Source organism: Scleropages formosus, chromosome 2, assembly GCF_900964775.1.
Source record: "Scleropages formosus chromosome 2, fSclFor1.1, whole genome shotgun sequence".
Classification (NCBI taxonomy): domain Eukaryota; kingdom Metazoa; phylum Chordata; class Actinopteri; order Osteoglossiformes; family Osteoglossidae; genus Scleropages; species Scleropages formosus.
Window position 1 is genome coordinate 23,097,318 of NC_041807.1, and position 21,556 is coordinate 23,118,873.

At 40.8% G+C, this 21,556-nt stretch overlaps 1 protein-coding gene across 1 annotated transcript in view; it reads right to left on the bottom strand.

Annotated features, from left to right (window-relative positions):
• Positions 1-21,556, bottom strand: part of LOC108939516 (contactin-4-like) — a 123,957-nt gene that overhangs the window by 46,361 nt on the left and 56,040 nt on the right. Inside the window, exons 6-11 of the mRNA XM_018760910.2 lie at positions 13,450-13,653; positions 11,385-11,487; positions 10,907-11,091; positions 5,783-5,922; positions 1,523-1,652; positions 23-173 (exon numbers count right to left, since the gene is read on the bottom strand). Coding sequence (XP_018616426.2) covers positions 23-173; positions 1,523-1,652; positions 5,783-5,922; positions 10,907-11,091; positions 11,385-11,487; positions 13,450-13,653 — 913 coding nt within the window. The remainder of the gene's footprint in view (positions 1-22; positions 174-1,522; positions 1,653-5,782; positions 5,923-10,906; positions 11,092-11,384; positions 11,488-13,449; positions 13,654-21,556) is intronic.

Genomic DNA, 21,556 nt, shown 5'->3' on the forward strand with positions numbered 1-21,556 from the left:
TCTGAAATGGGTCCAACTGTACCTGTGGCTCTCCCGAAGAGCCTCTTTGCCCTTCCTCCAGGAGATTACCCCACGGGGTGACATCCTGGGCCTGCAATCAATTTGTACTGAGCCTCCTTCCCGCGCCAAGGTGATGCTTGTCACCGGGTTCTCAGAGAAATCCGGGGCAATAGCTGTGGGAATCGCCAGAGGAGGTAGAGCATGGTTAGAAGGGGGCATGTACAGCACCAACAAACATAACTCCATACTTTCTATTCTCAGGGTCATAAGTATTTGTTAAATAGGAGGTAAGACAACTATACCATAGATGAAAAGTATAACATGCATCCATCCAATTTCAATTAGTTGCTTTTCAATAATAATGAGCCAGAGCCTATCCTAGAACAACTGGGTGCAAGGCCGAGGGAGTGCACCCTCAATGGGACCTCCAGTCTACTGCAGGGTAGCCACACACGCACTCACTCACTGACACACTAAAGGCAATTTAGAGTCACTAACCAACCTGAACTACATGTCTTTGGAAAGTGGGCAGAAACAAGAGCACCTAGAGACAACCTACACAGACACAGAGAGAACATGCAAATTCCACACAGACTGATTGGGGATGGAGCCCACATTCTTTTGCACCCCCCAGGTGCTGTGAGGCAGCAGTGCTACTCAAAGTGCCGCCATAACAGACAATAAATATATTTCATTTCAGGCAATACACCTAGGTTATACACTTTATATGGCACATTCTGCAGCTACATATGAATATTGCCTATAGAAGCAATTTAAGCCATGTCCCTGATGGGTACAACAAAAGGCTTTCTGTACCTTAATCTGTAACCTTCTTGTTACAAGAACTTTAACCACTGCACTATTTTCTGCCCTGTAAAATGATAAAAAGGGGACTTAAATATTAATACCTATACAATGTAATATATATAACAGTGAGCTTCAGAGCTGAGCTGGGACTTCCCAGGTGCAGGTCATGCCCATGCTATCCACGTTACCCCAAAACTTCCCATGAAGCACATTGTTCCACTTCCTGCTGTGCTCAAAACTGAGACCGTCATCACTGGATCTTTTCCAGCACTATAGTGGACAGGTTTTTTTATTATTAAATGTCTTCAGGTCATCTATTGCTCTCTCTGTCTCAACTGGCTTAGGCGCTGAATGCTAGATTAGAAAAGCTTTGCCTTGGTGGCCACCACCTTCATTTAGCACCTTTGTGGCACCGAATCATGTCTGAGACCACGGCAGGTTATTGTCTTTCATTTCCGTCCGGGCTTTGTAATGCCCCAACAATTCCTTTAAACAGATTATAGGCTGCTGATGGGGACGGAGTACTCAGTGGATTGCGTGGACGTGTAATGAGGCCAGATAAATCTCTTTGTGGTAATATTCAAGTCTAATGAAAGGAGGGATATGGTACATTATACAGTGGGTGCTTAGTGGAGAGTGAAATAGTATAACGTGCACCAGATACTCTGGCAAACAGCTTTATTTATTTGTTTTTTCATTTTTTTCCTGTGCTTACCGATCACCCGCAGCTCAGCATTGGTGTACAGCTCGCCGTGCTTATTCCCCGCCACGCACTGGTACATCCCCATGTCCGACAGGGTCAAGCTGCTAATTGTCAGCACTCCATTAACGACTTGTACTCTGTCCTGCAGGGGACACAAACAGCAACTCCCATCATGACTTCCCGCATTGAAGATGCCAACTCATTATCCCAAGTGTTAGAAACACAGGGCGCTATTGCTAACAAAGGAGGGGAGGAAGCAGAACAGCTGAAAACGACTTTAATCAAAATGTTAGGGTTTATGATGCAGAGGCAATGTCCTGGTCTGTTTCCTACAGTAAAAATCCTCTTATTTTTTATTTGATGGGTCAGCTGAAAGAAAGGGTGGGAGGGAGTGTCACTTTACTGATTTCTTTACTGATCTATCCTTTAGTTGGGAAGAGTGCGGTGTGCCTAGAGCACCCTGCCCCAACCCACAAAGCCACAGCACAACATGTCAGCCCATCAGGATGAAATCCACAGCCAGCTCAAAAACTCTAACAAAATTAATTAATCAGATTATTACCCATGTGTTTCCAAACATACACTATTGTTCGCATGGGATGTATTGTGTTTCTGATACAATAGCCACTGGGTAAGAACGCTGGCAAAGACAATAAAATATAAACGCAAATACAACTGTGAAATACCTCTGAGACATCAACATGCACTTTGAAAAAACTGTATCAGTCTGCCTTTCTCTCAGCTAATTTCACAGTATGTTCTTTAAAAAAAAAAAAAAAAACTTCTGTATTCCCTATCACTTCTGTATGCAGCTACTTGTGTAATGTGCATGGGGAAAAACAGTGGCATTGGGCAAATTGACTGTACTTCAAGGATCATGTCTACATCTGTATCTCTTAGTCTGTTGATAAAATACACTTTTGTTATTTTACCATTCTTAAATATAAGGTAACACAGAATAAATTAATAATGAATTTAATTTGTATAATCAAATGAGTTATTAGATATTAATTGCTGAAATGCTAATGCCACCTGGAAGTTAACTGAAATTAGGACCACTCTACTGTCAATATCAGGAAAGAAAATTAAGAAAAATCTTTGGTTTTTGGCATAAACACATCTAAAAGATAATAGTGACTCATCAGCTAATGCATTCAATTTAACATTGCATTCAGTCTACAGCTGAAGGCATAAACAGCATACGTAAGGGTTCCCCAGTACCAGTGCTTAAACATTAGCACTGTAAATGAATGCAGCAAAGCTGTTAGGGGAGACAAACGCACCTCAGCACACCACCAGGTGGATCAAAACAGCCTTTGAGTCCAACTTGTTTGTGCTCATTGCCTGGCCAGCTAACCCTTAGCACCACCCCTCCAAATAATTCATCGTTATTCTAAGTATGCATTAAAACGGCCTCTGCTCTTCCGCATAGCTGTAAGTTTGTGTGCAACTGCTTTCCATCCCCTCCACACCACCCATCCAACCACACCCCACCCAGTGTGCCCCCTTTCCACACTTCTCTGGAGTAGGGCCTTTAATGCCATTAGAAAAGAGCTCCTGGGGGCTTTTGAACACTGTCTACCGTCTGAAAGGATTACACCGCTGTCACAGTAAAGGACACGGCTGTCCCGGAACCTGGAGCAGGCCTCATTGGGATCCTTGCCATGCTGCGTTTGGGACAGCAGGGGGTCTAATGGAAGAAGAGAGAGGTTCTGCTAAAATCTCATATGAAATCTGGATAGAGCTCTGCCGGTTCCTGTCTGTATCCAGCTGACTTTGCTTGAAGAGGATTCAGCTGCTTGTCCATTCAGTGAATGCTTGGGGAGGGGTCTGAGGTTTGTGGGAATTTGTAATACAGCTCCTGGCAGATGGGCCAAATGGGGGTAGAGATCAGTGTAACAGCTGCCATTAATTAAGCCTGACATCCTCCTAAAATCAGCGGTTTAGTGAGTCGACCAGGAGAAAACATCTGCATGGCTGATGTTACCCCTGTCAGTTAATATTAATAATTGGATAGCCTTAAAAAAATGAAATTGCTCAAGAACTGTGCTGTGAGAAGAGGATGGAATATTTTGGGAACAGTTGAAACTAAAAGACAACTGAGCCAGCTGCTGGCTGACCCTGAGCTTGGACTGTTCTCCATTGGACCCACTGCTGTGGAGCACCTGAAATGCTAAATACAAGGGGAGCTTAAGTTCATCTTCTGGTAATGAACATCCACCAAACTGCAACCACTTTTTCCCCAATTATCCATCCCCATTTGTGACCTCTGCTTTGGACATTGATCAAAGCTGGAGCTGTTAATGGTGACATCTGTTGAACTTTGACACATTGTCCCATTCATTTACCCAGATGCAAGAGAAGCTTTATAATGTTATGAGCAGACCACAGGATAGCTTTTCCTGCACTTTGAAATCAATGCAAATTATGCAAATGCAAATTCCATTGCCGGAAATGACTTTTGTGGGTTGCTTTGCTTTCAGCCTTCTTGTCCCTTTTCAATTGTTTTACAATTGCCAAATGGGGCATGACTGCAGTAAATTGTGGTAAAACAACCAGTGATACCAGTGACTTTTGTAAAAGAAAAGGTCAGGTTGTCTATATGTACCCAGACATTTGACCTGTGCTCTACATTAATACCTAGTGATACCAGCACAGAAACTGGCAACATTGCTGGTCTAGGTGAGAGACCCCCTTACTGTAAAGTGAAAGTTTCACTGTAAGTTATAATTTAAAAAAAGAAAGTTTCACTGTAAGCTATAATTTATCTGCTGATTTCATCGGTATCACTAACCTCCAGTATTATGATGACAAATTTGGCCAACTTGCCAGTTCCAGACTGTAAGGCAGCCCCTGTTGAAGACTTGGTCATGTGCAGTCACATAATGACCGCAGAATCAAATGCCGAAATGTTACCTTCAGAACCAACAAGGCTGTCTCCAAATCATGTAATGACAGACCCATCTTAAATTGGGTTCTAAGTGAATTCAATCCTTTAACTGTGACCCAAAGGCCACGCACAAGAAATAAACAACAGGTTCCAGATATGACTGGAAATCTGCAAACTACTAGTATTGACAAAACACACTCTGCTGTTTTTAGTGCAGTTTACAAATGTTGTGTGTCAAATTAAATTCTTCTGGTTTTGCCACAGCTCCTGCACACAAATGCTATTGTCTAAGAAAAAATAATTAAAAAATTTTTATTTTATAGTAGAGACCCCCTTTTAAAAAGTGCCTTTCCAGAAATACTGTTTTTCTGTCAGTGTACTGCATTACCTTGACAGTATAAATACCAAGGAGGTTACAGTTAATCCTGCTTGGAGGGGTATGTTTATTTTGAGGAAATCATTACAGTTACTACATTTAATATATGAAGTAGCAGAACCAACAAACCATTTCTAGGAATAAAGCATGTTATATATATACTGTACCTGCATAAATAGTTTCTCATACTTTAAATTAAAATGGATTAATCTGAAATATGAGTTTGGACTGATAAGGGACCATGTTTTTCCTCCCTTTGGGAATGCTGTGAATTAATGCTGGTCCTCAGAGAGAGAGAGAGATTTACCACAAGATTACTGCAGGGCTTACTTCAGCATGCTTTACGAGAGCCATAAAACAGGACTCAGTTTGGACCCTTCTTCAAACGGCAAGACTCACACGTGCACAGCAGAAATTTCAACCAGATTTAAATCTGTGATGACAAATTACAGAAAGCCTTTTTGTTTGTTCTTCCAAGCCTCTGCTTGTTAGGGCTCAGCAGCAGCCTCAGAGTCACCTCAGCACATGGCAACGAGCGGCAGAAGAAACGTCACCGCTGGCCATGTTTTTATTTTTTATTTTTATTTAATTCCAAATAGCTTATAAATCCAACAGTAAGAGGTCCTTTAAGTCAAACCAAATTGCATCCAGTCTCTCAGAGTGCTTTGCTGATACTGATCTGCTGTACATGGCCAGCCTTATGATAAACCTGTGTTAAAACACCTTGTATGAATGCAGCTGGTTCACTTGTCATCCGAGTCTATAACAATATCTGTAAACCTAATGCAAAACATGGACTATTTTTTGTGAGGTATATTATTTTCTAGTGGCAGAAATGTCTTGTGAGGAAAAATATTTTTGCAATACAGAGCATTTGTCCAATATTTGAATACTTTTTGAGATATTACATTTTATCCAAAAAGAAAAACTGTCAAAGTTACAATATTTCCTTTTCATTCATCTTGGTAATTTGATTAAAATCATTTAAGTTAAAAAAAAGCCTCACCCCCATGGCTTCCAGTGGTTCTCCGTTCTTCAGCCAAGTGTAGGATGGCTTGGGCTTCCCGGAGGCCTTGCACTCCCATGCCAAAACTTCATCAATGGGCTTCTGTATGTCCTCTGGTTTCTCCAACAGGTGAGGGGAGGCTGGACGCAAAGAGCAAACACAGCCTTTGTCAGTTTACAGATGCTCTGCTCAAAAAACAAAGCAAACACAAACAGCTGATATATTTCCTATGCTTCCAGCTGCTGATGCACTTGCATGAAGTTTACTCAGGCAATTCGCACTAAGCTGTTTTCTTAAGGGCACAAAACTGATCCTGTTTTGAAAACCAGTTCCAGTTCTTTAGACCATACACCAGCAGGTTGCTTTACCTATAACCTACATCATAACAAAAATGCATTCAGTGGCCTCTGTGTCATGATGTGTGGCTGCAGATCATACCTTCAAAACAAAGGTTTTGCTGGCAAAAATGTCAGTTAATAGATTCGACTGATTCTTTCCTGCAACAATTTGATTTCATAACACGTGAATTCCTAGGAGGGGACAACTGAATGGGCCAAAAATGGTTAAAATGAAATGCATTATGTACAGCAATATTTTCCTTATGAGCTTTAGACATCTCTTAGTATGACACAAAGACAGAATGAGATCAGGTTGTCTGTTTAGTTGTCCCTTTGCATGATTTCACATGAATGCTGTATGAGAACAGGATGGCTTACTTTCTGAACAAAAATCAATTCCCCATAGTCTGTATCATCAAGCAAAGCTTCTATCAAGAAGGTTCAACATTTAACTATTCACCTTATCTTGCTGCTGTCAAGATGGTTATTAGACCTAAATGTCTTTATCTCAGTGCAATAACTCCCACATTAAGTTTTACAATTGCCAGATGGGGCACGACTATAGTAAATTATGGTAAAATAACAAACGTCTTTATCAGCTGAATTGTTGGCACCGAGACCACACTAAACTTTGAGGTGAAAAAATGGTTTCTAGACAACAGGTTGTCGGCCCTTTTACATTACATTTGTTCATTTAGCTGACGCTTTTCTCCAAAGCTACTTACAATATTAATATACCTACAGTTATTTACCCATTTATACAGTCAGGTAATTTTACTGGACCAATTTAGGGTAAGTACCTTGCTCAAGCGTACTACAGCAGGAGGTGAGATTCAAATCTGCAACCTTTGGGGCCAAAGGCAGCAGCTCTAACCACTTTGCTACCAGCTGTCCTTTTAATCAGAAGCCAAGTGTAAATTATAAATTAATTTCTTGTCCCAAGACCTGACAGCACATATGAGCTAAAGGTGGACCCTATATCATATTAATCACATTAATATTGGCCTAGATTGTGCTGCTCTTCTGGCTATTGCTGTCATGCCCACGCCTTCGTGCGAACTGACTACACCTGCCCTGAATTAGAGCAATAAAGGAAGCCATGCCGGTTCACCTGGTTGTGGAGCATCACAGAGTAACGCTGCTTCTCCTGTGACAGTCAATGAACCCTACTTACCTCCTTGGCCTTCCATTCCCTCTTTGTTCTTTGCCCTTCATTCCCTGTTTGCTACCCTCCCGGTTCCAGATCTCCTGCTTCGCCTGATTGACTAAGATTCCTGCCTCGTCCCAGGAACAACGTCCATGCCTCAAATGACCCATGCCTGTCCCCGACTACAATCCCTGCTTACTACTTGTTTTGGGTCACATAATAATCAAAGCAGCACTTGGGTCCATACCAACTCCTTGGTCTCCCACCCTCGTTCCAGGACAACTGCTACTTTTTTATCCCCAGCTCACCAGATAACAGAATGTGACTCGGGAAATCCAAGAATGATTCACAAAGCCTCAGCATTTACAGCAAAAAATATGGAAAATCAGTCATCATTTAGATTTTTTTCCTTTTATTTTGCAATTATAATGACACAAGTGGCTGGCAATGCAGAATATGCCTCAGCATGGATGTTACCAGTTTATCCTTAATTGTGTTCACCTTTGACCACAAAGCAGTCTGAGAAGCAGGAAATTACATCTATGTACTGTAACAAATAAAAACTGCAATTCTGGCTGACAGCTTTTTCCATCTACAACCTCTGTGATGGTGTACAATGTCTTGAATCTGCAGGTAAAAAGCAACTTTAGTACATGTGAAAACTTTAGGCACAGAAAAACACCCTTGCGAATCTCAAAAATGAGGCTTTAAGAAAACACGGCGATGCTGCTTTTGGAGTGAAACGCTAATTGGCTTATCTGAAAATGATTAGACCAATTTAAACGCTTTGTAACTTGACTAATAATGCTGACCCTTGAAGGGCAATTAAGTAGAAAATTGAAAGAAAAAAAACGGCTCGTGCATCTTTCCTGGTTGCCTGCTGGTCACGGAGTGATAAACAGCAAATGCCCCCAATGATTCCTTTATTCCGCTGCTGAGTGTATGGCAGTCGCAAACACTTAAGTTTATGGTAACAAGAGAGCCTTAAAACAACCGATGGCAATCATGGCCCAGACCCACAATTCCTCAGCCCCTCATCAACCGCGCTTGCAAGTATGGAGGATTTCCATAAAGCATTGTTTACTGAAGCAAGAAGAGATGTGCGATGCATACATAACATCCAGAAATGGCTACTTCCTCCACCTTGCCCCAGCCATGTGTTGAGCATTTTCATTTTTCATTGCACAAAAGAAAAGCAGTATTTTCAGCAGATCCTGTTCGAGTTATCTGTACATCCATCTACATGCAACAGTTCTTAACACTGTGAACATTCCCCAACACTCACCCAGAGTGATCCGCATGTTCACGTGTTCTACATATGCAGAAAACTACTTTCTATACTAATTCAAAGCGATTTCAGTAGATGGGTCATTAGGAATGGAGTGTTGAAAGACAAGCGCCAAAGAAGAAAATGCATTACTGTAGTGAAACATCTAAGGTTACCTGGCTTAAAAAAATATAAAAACAAAATATTTTGTCTTGTATGACGACTCATACAGTGTTGCAAACTTGTAGCATCAAATAAAATACTTGTAATAGGCTGTATTACAATATTATAAATTCAGAAAGTAAAGTCAATTGCAATCAGTGAAGGTATTTTACCCATTTATATAAATGATATTTTACAGGAGGATTTCAAGGTATAAGAAAAGGATGCCTTTGTGGATTCAAATTGGTCTTTAACCAACATACTGCCTGATGGGCTCTAGAATAATCAAAGTTACAGAAAATATATTTTTCTTATAGTATGAAAGCTTTCGTTGCATTGGATAATAAATACAAATGGCATTTTTACTGTACAAAAACCCAACTGACCAATTAAAAGCTTGCAATCCTCTCACTACAGATATCAGAACTGAGGTTAAAAAATATGTATTCCTCTTCTATTTATAGTCATAGCTCAGCCTTTGTTGACATTATGCCATGGTGCTTTGTAATTTTACGTCAGCCAGGTAAAAAGGCTGTTATCACGCACCTTGATTAGGAGTGTAGCTGAAACCAGTGCAAGCACTGATGGCCAGGCCTTCAGCCATGGTGGGTTTTTTTCCTTACAAATGGGAATAGCGACCTGAAGATGGAGCAAACCAGGTTTTTACACTTATACATATTTTCTTACCATTTTCTCTATGTTGGTTCTTTGCTTTACCACTGCATTGAGCTAACCGTTCCATTTGGCTGAGCAACAACAGGGAAGCTAACTACTGAAACAGACTATTTTCCCCACACAAGGTCATGGGTAATGCTGTATCCCAGTCTGCATTGCTAAGTTAATCAGCCTGGAGCCCATCATGTCCCTGTCTCCTTTTTGATTAATGGTGTAATTTTGCTACTAATGTGAAAAGCACAAGGAAACTCTGTTACTTTTAATTGTAAAGCTCTCTAGATATTTTAGCTCTGTGCATTACAATAGGCATGGTATAAAGAAATGCATTGACATTGCAATTTTTTGATAACTTTCCAACAAGGTACGATCACATCCAATGTGAATAACTGGATATGAAAGTGCTCCTTTTGGCAAAACAGAGTTGGTTTTCTCCTTGTTTACCAGGTGAACCAATGAGAAGGGAACTGTGTGTTCTGACTTACCTGCCCCTGAGACTGTTTCATGTTTTTTCATTCAAGTATTGAATTAGTTAACATGTGGCATAAGTGTCATGCACAGGCCCGCAGTGATGGAAATTGGTTGCTGTCCATTCAGCACCTCCCATGTCCAGAGGGAGCTCAGCAACATGGTTAGAGGCTGACCCATCTGAAACCTGTACACTTGTGCCCTGGTGAGCAATTACTCAGCTGCTCCACACCATCAATTCATCAATCTTAGCCTTTAGCAGGAAATGAGGCAAGCTGGGGAGAGGAGATTTCACTACTGCTTTGCATTTTTAAAGAGTAACAGACCACCTGTTCAGCCTTTTTTTGTTTCCTCTTTTGGACAGTGGGGTTTTGCTTTCGTGTTCATCTGAGATAAAACATGTATTTATTCTATAAGAGATGTGAGTATCAGAATATCAAGTATTTTCTTTAGGGTTACACAATTTTCAGGATAATGCTGTTCACACACACACACACACACACACACACCACACACACACACACACACACACACATTTTCAGAACCGCTTGTCCCATACGGGGTTGTGGGGAACCGGAGCCTACCCGGCAACACAGGGCGTAAGGCTGGAGGGGGAGGGGACACACCCAGGACGGGATGCCAGTCCGCCGCAAGGCACCCCAAGCGGGACTCAAACCCCAGACCCACCAGAGAGCAGGACCTGGTCCAACCCACTGCGCCACCGCTCCCCCCACTAATGCTCTTCAGTTGCTGAGAATTTGGACTTGATAAATTAAAAATGGTATTATATAGGATCTCAAGGGGTTTAAAATTGGACTTAAACAATAGCATGTAACTAATGATCATAAAAATATGTGGAAAACATAAATTAAACGGACTGATTTTGAGGTGTACTGCATGAATCCGGATGTTTTGTATTTAGTGATTTTATATATGAAACCACACTGAGGGTCATGGCTGATGCCAGTGAAAACACTGCTCTATTTGGCCTTCCAGTGCCAGCGTTTGATATGTCTCACAAGCTGCACTCAAATATTGATGTTCTTCTCAATTGCTCCAAACTCACTCACCATAGAAAGAGAGCTTCCCTCTCACGGCATTCTTCCCCCTGGAGTTCTCTGCCACGCACTCGTATGTGCCGGCATCGTCCTGCTGGAAGTATGGAATCTCTAGCACTCCGCTGGTCTTGAAAGAGTCCACCTTCCTATGAAATGGGATTCCATCCACCCTTCTCCAGCTAACAGTGGGCACTGGGCTGGGTACAGGGAATGTGGTGTAATAAAACATAAATGCCAACTAGAAAACTGCTTCATGAAGAAGAAGATATTAGGTGTTTAATCAAGGCAGCTACAGGAAATTTAAGAAAAATAATATAAAACTTGATTCACTTATTTTTCTGGATTAAATCTTATGAAAGAGCTTACAGGTGTTCTGTACAAATATGCTACTGTCAAAATTTGATACTGTGTAAATTCCTTGAAATCATATCACTGAATGTAATGCAATGAAAATTCACAGAGAACTTACAGTTTCACAGGGAACACTTACTTTCCTAGAGCGAAGCATTCCAATTTGACTGTTGAACCCTTGGCCACTGGGATGATCTCAGGAAAGTGGACTTCAATCTTTGGCTCATATTCCCCCATGACACCTACAAATTGGTTTTTAGTCAGTCTCTTAGATCCCCAAAGATACACCAATGTAGAGTGATGCATTTCAGTTTACCATGTGGAGGTTCAACAGGTGTCACCAGTCCCAGTGCTTTGACTTGCTTGGGTTTTTTTCCCCTCTTTCCATAGTAATTTACAATGCAAGGCTTTGTCTTAGACTGAAATCCAAATAAACAAAACCATTATCTTCCCTAAATTCCACAAATTATGAAAAACAAGCTTTGTCTCAAAAAAAAAAAAATATCTTGGAATAGCATTTTCTTTTATAAAAAGTTTCAAATTAAAACAGAATTCTCACACTCATCACAAACTCAGAAGGTCATTGTGAAAAACACCTTCTAAGATATTCTCTGCCATATTGGCACATCCATTTAAGAAGGTAATTGGATTTATTTTTACAAAAAGCTAAAATTTAATATTGTGGATTAAAAAAAAAAAAACCTAATCATAATGCATTCACATTGCTTTTTGAGTGCCAGCCTACAAAATTATACTCCATATACTTTTTGTAACAAAACTTAACCAATAGAAAAAATTTTTAAAAATTTATTAGGTTCTTAACTGAATTCTTATTGCACAGTATGTTTTAAGCAAGTTGTCTTAAAACACACAGTGTGAAATACAAGCAGTGAGACAACAGTTTAATGTTATAAATGTATCATAACATCACACATAGGTCTATTTCATAAATTGAGCAAATATCGTCCTTATGTGTGCTGCAGGAGACTGTTCAGGGCTGCATTTTTACTGGAACAGCTGTTAATATCCTAATTAGAGCTACTTTTGGACCCAAGTGTCGCAAGTTCGATTCCCACATCCAGCTGTAGCACCCTTGAGCAAGGTACTTATGCTAAGTTGTGAATGGGTGAATGATTGTAAGCACTTTAACATTGTAAGTCGCTTTGGAAAAAAGTCTCAGATAAATGTACTGAGAGATATTCTGTCACAAAATGGTCCCTTTATTGCTTATTCTTCATCTCTACTGTAGATGCAACAGAATATGGAACAGATACCAATTACATCCCACAAAGACATATGACCTTTACTTTGAAAGACTGTTTATTAGGACAGCCCAAGACCAGTGCAGCATAAGTAACAAGGACTCTCATCCAGCATGGTACAGGACAGCTTGTTAACCTTTGGGTGCTATTTTTACTCTCCTACAGTGCTGTGCTGAAGTCTCTCCTACTTCTGTAGAGCCTAATTTTTTCCCTCCTAAGCTTAACTTTTCTAAAGAAATTTTAAAATAAAAAAAAATTCTGATTTCAACGACTCACCTAACATGGGAGAATTTTATGTGCAGGACACTTTTTTCCTACATTCTACTGCTATTTAACTGAATCAGCTTCATCCAAGTTGCACAGCATTTTAATGTCATGGGATATGACGGGAGTAGCCTTTACACAGACACAGCAGTCACCCAAAAGTGATGAAGACCAAGGACATCCAAACACTCATCATTCTGAGGATTAAGGTTACTAACCCTAACCCTAATCTTAAGCCTAACCCTAACCATCATCAGTCAATATGCAGAAGAATCAGAGATGGTGTTTTGGAGATCTAAATAACTAACAAATGAACCAAAATAGAATAGCTTCATTGAGACTGTCCATGGACATTTTGTTTTAAAGGCACAAGGGAGTAATGACTGTAACCTTCATGCAGCTACTTGTGTAACATAATGTAAATGTTTAAAAAAATATACAGTATATACGTTAGGAAATGTGATAAAGAATTGTAGATCCTCGGATAAACTTTTATGCAGCCTGTAACTGACTGTACTTTAGAATAACGTGTCTGTATCTAAAACTCTATTTTTGCTAATGTAATGCACATATTGTATCTTCCATGAGATGTCTGTCACTTTGGAGAAAAGCGTCTGCCAAATGAATAAATGTAAATGTTTTTGTGTGTACGTTTGCAGACCGAGAAAAAGACCTCACCATCTGTGCGCAGCACTAGAGGGGTCGGGGGTCCATGGACCCGTGTCTTGGTGACCGTATTGGTGACCACACACGTGTAGTTGCCCACATCTGAGCGCTCCACTTTAGCGATGTAAAGGTTGCCTGTGTCCTGGGAAATAAAGCGCCGGCTGTCTTGCCTCACGAATGATGGGTACTCATTAAAGATCCAGGAGAAGGACAGCTCTGTGAATGACAAGGGAAGATAGAATATAAGAGCCTTTTTTTACCCCGGTAAGCTGTGTGGTGCTTGAGTTTGACAACAGAAAGCCAGAAAGTAGGTTCAAGTTCCAGCAGAAAGACAATAACTTCTTTGTAAATCTTTGTAAACACAAGAAAAAGAAAGATCAGATCTACAGACTGATAGGACGCTAGAACCATAAACCAGAGGTCCATGTGTCAAAAACATTCGCTACAAGAATCTTTAAGTTGCATTTCGGGCATTATTAAAGATAAAAGGTGCTTGTTTTAAGACTGAGAAGAGGCACTGCTAGTGTAATACTTTTAAGTGAGGTTCTAGAACCTTAAATTTACAGTTTTATATATGTAAGAGCATTCCAGATCCTAAAATTGACTCAGCCAAAGGGATTCTATCCATGTTATCATCAGCAAATTGTAAGCAAACAAAAAAAAAAAAACAACATGGTGCTCCAAGAAGGAAGTGGTTATGATCCCACCGCAGTTTGACAGAGGTCAAGGCTCAGACGGCGCTCTCTAGTAAAACTCATTTGCTGTCAGCCAATGTATCTCTCGGCCCTCCGGAAAACAAACATCTAATGCAGATTACAGGAAGTATGTGTGCTGTATTTGCTATGTCCACGTTTCATTTAGGTTGTGCCGATGGAGAGGATACCCATGGCAGCTCAGAGTGATTACTTGCAGAAGAGGCCCAGGGGGAACTGTCAAGATGCTGGCTGGGCACACTGTGCACCGTGTCCAAAACTGCAGGAGTAGCAAAACCATTTGGAGAGGTCAAAATGAAATGAATAGATTATGGAGAAAAATACCAAGGGGAAAATAAAGCACACTGTGAGGTGTTTTTGAAAACATATAAACAGCAACCTTTGAAACGACAGCCTGGCTGACTTAAATGACACAGAATGGATGCCCATTCACTATAGGAGAAGGAAATGAAATAGAATTTTGCCACATGTGATGTGTGAGCAAATTGCTCTGGTGCCAGTGGTATCTTGTTCCCACTAATAATCTGTACCTGTTTGTAAAACATGTTTAAATGATGATTTCCATTATTGGGAACAGCAGTTAATCATGTTGCTTAGCTTGTAAGACCTTATCCATTATGTGTTTTAGAGTATCTTCAAACCCTTCTGAGAAAGCTACAGATCACTCTTTACAAGCTCCTGCCGGACACATTCAAGGAACATCCGTCAATGAAAAATTAAGCAATCTGAGCTAAACAATTGTCGTCTTGCCGTGTCGGTATCCTTTGAGAACACACACTGTCAGTGCCGTTATCCAATTCATTATTCAGACTGAAAGGACGGGCATAAGGACTGGCCCCACTTTCCTGTCAGGCTCCACAGAACATGCTGCAGGGAATTTGCCATCACTTCTTGTGGAAACAGCCTGGTTGAAAATCCAAGAACTCAGTTAGCAATTGTCAGAAAGAAGCAACTTTTAATATGCATTATAAATGTGGCTATTAGTCTCACTTTTCTGAGCCAACAATTAAAACCAGCCTTTGGCCCTGTTCATGGCTACTAACAGGATTAATAAAAAGCCTGGAATCAACATCAGGCTTTCTTCTTCCACTAGAAACCAACAGCAGAACCTATAATGAGTCAACAATGTGATTTCAACAATGGGAGATTAGTTTAAATATGAAGCATTACTGCAACAGAAGTGCACATCAAACTTTAAATATCACACTGCTTAGGCACCATTTTTATCCCAAGGAACTTTTCATTTTGCCCATTTATTCAGCTCAGTACTTTCCTGCAGCACTTCAGTATTTTTTTCTAGACTATAATACCAATTATACTATTCTTGGACCGGGATGTAAACCATCCTTTACCATTATGCTACCCTGTTCCCGTTTAGAGAAAAAAGAATAAAGAGAGCAACCTGTATTTTGGTTTCTCATATATTTTGGATTAGCTATCTACTTCTCAGTGACATTTAAGTGGGACAAATTGCAAAAATCCCAGTTGTAAACATTAGCTGAATTTTAAGTGACAGGATGTAGCGTCCATGGTCTAGGACACGAGAACATAAATGACATGGCCAGGTTCTTGAGCAAAGCTCCTCCGTCAGCTTTGGAAATAATATAGGTCTTCCAGTACTTTGCATAACAAAGCCCAAGAGGTAGAAGATCACAGACAGAGGCAGCAAGAGACAAATGTATCTTTACAAGGGTAAATCACCATCTGTGGCTTGTGTTAATAATGTCAGTGTGCCTATAAATATTTATGGTGATGCAGCCGCCTAATCATTTCACGTAAATAATGCAGTTTATGCTCATTCTGACAACGATATGCATTTTTAATGATTGAGCGCATAATGGAATCGTTCTAGAGCACTGAGAGTGATAAACAAAAACAAGAACAAAAAGGCTGCTGATTGACTGATCCAAGTTTAATAACACTCAGCAGCAGCAAGTACAGTGCTCCACAGTGTGATATGTTTCTTGGGGGGAAGATTCATTGTTATCTGATTGAGGGATAGGATAATGAAGTAAGGCATTCGGGCTGAAAGGGAAAAATCAAATCTTCACCTGACACGAGTATGGTAAACACCTCCAGTAACTGTGTTGAGGCAAAGGCCAGATATGAAAAATACACTATGCAAGCATCCCATAGTTAAAGTAGGCCACAATTCATCATTCTGCTAATACAGACAGACACAGTGTATCTAAAAGTAACTATTTTACAGCCCTGTTTCTCTCAGCCAGTGATTAGGTGCAGAGTGGCATATGCTAGGGGACTTGCCCCAAGCCTCCTTTACATCACTCATTGCCAGCTACATCCCTCAACCTCAGTGCGGAAAATCCTGCTGTTCAGGCATAGAGCCAATACATAATACAACAGTAATATACATATAGCACCATACCATATCCATCTTATTGCTCATTGGTTCCAGTGGCCTTTTAATCTATTTGAATGAACAGCATGGACTTCAGCGCAGAAAACAGTAGTGAAATGTCACCTGTCTATGGTGGCATGCAAATCTGCTGCGCTGTTTGGTTATAGTCTGTATATATTAAAATTTTTCATTGAAAAATATTCTTTTGAAACGTTTTGGCGCATAATGCAAAAATAACTTAGTTTTGTTTCTCCGGCGTTTCACAAAACTGTTGGACACACATTTAGGAGTTTCAGAGTCTGGGGTTATTGGGAGGGAAACAAAACATGGGAAGAGAGTCAGAGGCCAAGATAAATACTGGAGGGCTGTTTCTATTCTCTGCTGATATTCAACACAACAAGAGATTTTAGCCCTGAGAGCATCAAAACGGTCCCCTCCGCTGAAGAATGGGGGTCAGTTGCATTAGGTTCAGAACTAAACATTTCACAACTGCTTGTCCCATACGGGGTCACGGAGCCTACCCGGTAACAAAGGGCGTAAGGCCGAAGGGGGAGGGGACACACCCAGGACAGGACACCAGTCTGTCGCAAGGCGATCCAAGCAGGACTCAAACCCCAGACCCACCGGAGAGCAGGACTGTGGTTCAACCCACTGCGCCACCACACCCCCTAAGAACTAAACATGTAATCTAGAAACAAAGAGACCAGTGGCAGAGGCCACAGATGGGCCTCTAATGCAGTGCACTCTGACATACAGCCGAAGTGACAGCTTCACCACCCCAGGCACGTCCCTGTTGCGAAGGGACACTGGGAGCCACAGGGCAGAAGACACTCTAATGCCCTGGAACAGCCTAACACAGTTTCACTGTCTTTTCACTTACTACTGTTGTTGCTATCACTTTTATGTTGCTTCGCCAACAGATTTATCCAAAGCAACTTTAAACTCTGTCTCTTGTTCACATAGACATTTAATGGCAGCAGTTCAAGTTAAGTTCCATGCTGATTACCACAGCAGAGGCTCTCAAATCCAGGTCTATAACTCCTGTGCTGCCTGCTGCTGTTACCGTAGAATCATGATTGAAAAAATGAACATGCCAATCACATTCTAACTTTTTCTGAAGGATGAAAGAATGCTCTTTCACATTCTACCTTAGTTTTCTAATTTTTCTTTGAAAATTGCCACCTACTACACACACACACACACTTTCCGAACCGCTTATCCCACACGGGGTTGCAGGGAGCCGGAGCCTAGCCTGGCAACACAGGGCGTAAGGCCGGAGGGGGAGGGGACACACCCAGGACGGGACGCCAGTCCGTCACAAGGCACCCCAAGCAGGACTTGAACCCCAAACCCACCAGAGAGCAGGACCCGGTCCAACCCACTGCACCCCCCCGAATTACCACCTCCTAATGAATTCCTAAGGCATACTAACTTCTTTTTCTCCTAACAGGTTATACAAAATGGTTAAAATGGAATGCTGATGTGCCTTGTGACCTTTACTCTCTTACTCGTATTCTTGGCTGCAGAACAAGGGTGACAGCCCTAACTCATCTGCAGCACAGAAACAATAGAGCCTCTGATCAGCAAGCCTTAGCATTGCCTCAAGTCGCCTCTCTAACTCATTAATTATGCACCATAGGATGGGAAAATACTCTGGCAGATGATTTATGTCATTTCGGAAAAAAAGGACTAGACATCTGAACATGACATAAACTTCAAAAACCAAGATGCTTTAGTGCTGAATTTGCTGGACATGCGATACTTAACTTGGCAGGGTCAGGTGGGGAGTTATTAAATACTGAAAACTGAGTTGCACTTGGCATTGAACATGCGGGGTATTTGATGCTGCAAGGCTTTTTCAGATGTGATGTCAGGAAAACTAATAACATATCAATAGAGCTCGGAAATACACAGTCCACAAAGGCATACTTGCAAAAGCACCACACTTAATTTCCGAGTACTAAATATTTCCACTACTTTGCAAATGAAGATTAATAAGAATACAAAAGCAAAAACACCAAGGATAATTATGAGCTCTTTTGCATAGTGCCAGATTTTAAGAAAAAGTAACTAGTAAACACATTACAATAATTGTGTGAAAATGTATACAGCAAATATGACTTTATAAGGCAAAGTACAGGCCCTACAAACAACTTCTTCAACTGGAAGAAAGCATGTTGTTAATTTATAACAATAGCTGGCCCACGTTGGCTATTATTTCTGTGTAGGTTCAGTGTAAGACGTTTATTTTTTCAAAGGCTTTGATTTATTTTCCACTGGGCACAATATTCCAAAGAGGGAAGACCAAAATGGCATCTTGCTCAGTGTCAGTGTCCGGTGCAGAAGTGTCTGAGTACACTTCCCAGCATTGTTGAGCCTCACTTCGCGTGTTAAAAACAAGCCATCACTGCTCAAGGTTAATTGGATTAGAGCTGTGCTTTGTTGGCCATCTGCTCTGTTTATGTTATAACCCAACTCCTGTAAAATACTCAAATACTTCACGGTACTAAGGGTCACTCAATTACCTCTCCTCTTTCTACTGCACTATTTTACATCTGGATAGCAATGATCCTAAAAACACCTTCTTAGCAATCAAGGCTTCCCTCTCCAAACAAAATTAAGCAAGAAACACAACTGAATTAACATATACTATACAAAGCAATCGTAATATATTATGCTATTTAGTGGTATGGCATTTAATTGTAAACTAGACACTTTAAAATACTCAGGAGGCAGCTGGCAGGACTGGGACTGGTATCCAGTTACTATGGCACTGGTATTTTGGTTTACTATTTTTTTTCATTGCTAAGGCAGAATACTTAGCCTGCTGACACCAGCATAGACATTAGTTTTTCTTTTCTAAGGCTTTGAAACGGCATTGATCCTTTGCTTATTGCATGGTCTAATTTCTAGGAGACGATGACTGTACAGCATTTAAAAAAAAATGCACATTGACTGCATTGCTATAGCTACAGCTACAGGGCTTTTTGCTGTAATTTTTGGAAGAGAAAACATTGTTTGCTTACTCTTTTCTTGACATTATTGGCTAAGAAATAGGAAACCATCTTATGAAGCAGATCATAGTAAGGAGACAGTTTCAGACTCATTGGTTGTAATTCATCTGGGAAGCAGCTGAAAGTTATATAACTCCTCCCAATATTCAATTAGTCATAATCCTCTTGGGTATGTGGTGGCTTACTTCAGATTGCTGTGCCTTAGTGTTTTGGATCAGTTCCTCACGCTGTAGGACATTAGGAGAAGCCAGGGAAATGTTCATTACTAACTCATCTGCCAGAGCCGCATTTGCATCCAAAGTGGTCATGCTGCAGCCTACCTTCAGCAAAACATCACCTAATAAAGTATTTGAAGGCAATTACAGCTGGCAATGCCAATACAACAGTACTTTTCAAAATGCTATAGGTTTAAACTACTTTGGTTAAGATTAATGTTAAAACCAAACAAACTAAGAATGCTAAATATGGGCTTTTTTGAAAGCTGCAAGGGCACACCATCAGTACCAATGAAGGCCTAAATAACATACATCATTGCTCTAATACTGAACCCTCCCATAGTTTGCCATTTTTATTACACAGCTGTCACCAAGATCATGACTATTGAGTTGCTAAGCAGTCAGGCTGACCCAAATGCATATCTTACCATTTACTGAACTGGATGTTCTCCAGTGCCTTTCAGAAAGGCCACCTGCCTAGTTCTCTAACTACTGCTCCACAGAAAAAGTGAAACGTGTCGAGACTAAGCCAGATATGTCATCTACATTGGAGAGCAAAATTAAAGGATCTTTATGCAGCATGATCATGTTTATAAAGCCATTGGATCAATTCAGTCTAAACATGTTGGCTATTTTGTGATCCACATAATCCATGTAATTTCAAGTATGCATCAACACATTTTCCAAGTTTCATGCCACACCTGGGAAACATGAGCACTACTTGTATGGGATGAACTGGACAAAGGAGGAATGCAAAGCAACCCTTAGGTATCTTATATCCATGGGAATTAATGGAAGGCACGGCTCGTTTCCTGATCAAACTTGTTAACCAAATACCTTATGAAAATAAAGAATGAAAAACATAAATTCCTGCCAGTGTACTCGAAGCGTTGACTGGTACTGTTCGTGACAACATTGTATATTTCATTGAAAACTAAATATATGCATATCAGCATATATTTAGATAAATTACTTCTTCCTGCTTGGTTTGCGGATTATATTCTGCCCGGACAAAGGAGTTCCCATGTTTCTGGGCAAACCACAGCATTTTTGCTGTCACACCTAAAGTACATTCAGCCTGCAGTCACATCTCCAGTCATATTATCTAATACAACAGCTTGTCTGTTCCCATGAGAGATTAATCATTACATCCCGATGCTAAATCCGGTGGGAAACCTTGGATTCGATCACAGCATGGCAGCACAAATGTGCTTTCCATTGTTTACCTGACAGATGATTATGCCACAATTATGTTCTGCCAGCAAGGACATGATAAAGGTATGCGACGGGAAAAAAAAAAAAAAAACAAAAAAAAAAACTGCTGTTTACAAAACAATATGTATATTTACGAAGAAACGCACAATCGCGAGGAAAGATAGTGTGTCTACAAACCATTACAGTTATTAAATACAAGCTGTTCTTATGACAAGGATTGGGAAAAAAGCCTAACGAATGTGAAACCCCAGGCAGCACATGTGCTTGTGTTTTCCGCTTCCTACTCCCAAGGGGACCACCCCCGCCGGCAACATGGTGGAGTTGTGGGGCGAATGAGCCGATCTCAATTAATGCGTTTTCCCTGACACATTTTGAAACACACAACACACACACACATAAGCAGGCGCACAACACTGTACACTGAAGATTTCCACTGCCCAACTGTCTTCTGTTGATTTATTTGTTCCTTGGGCAGTAGCTGACATCCGAGCCCCTTGGAGATGAGATCCCTTTGTCGCGGAGGGGATTTGTGTTTGTGCACGGGGTCACAGGAGCTTCTGCGTGTGACGTGAGCTGGTGTCGAAGCGGCACAGAGGAGGCAAA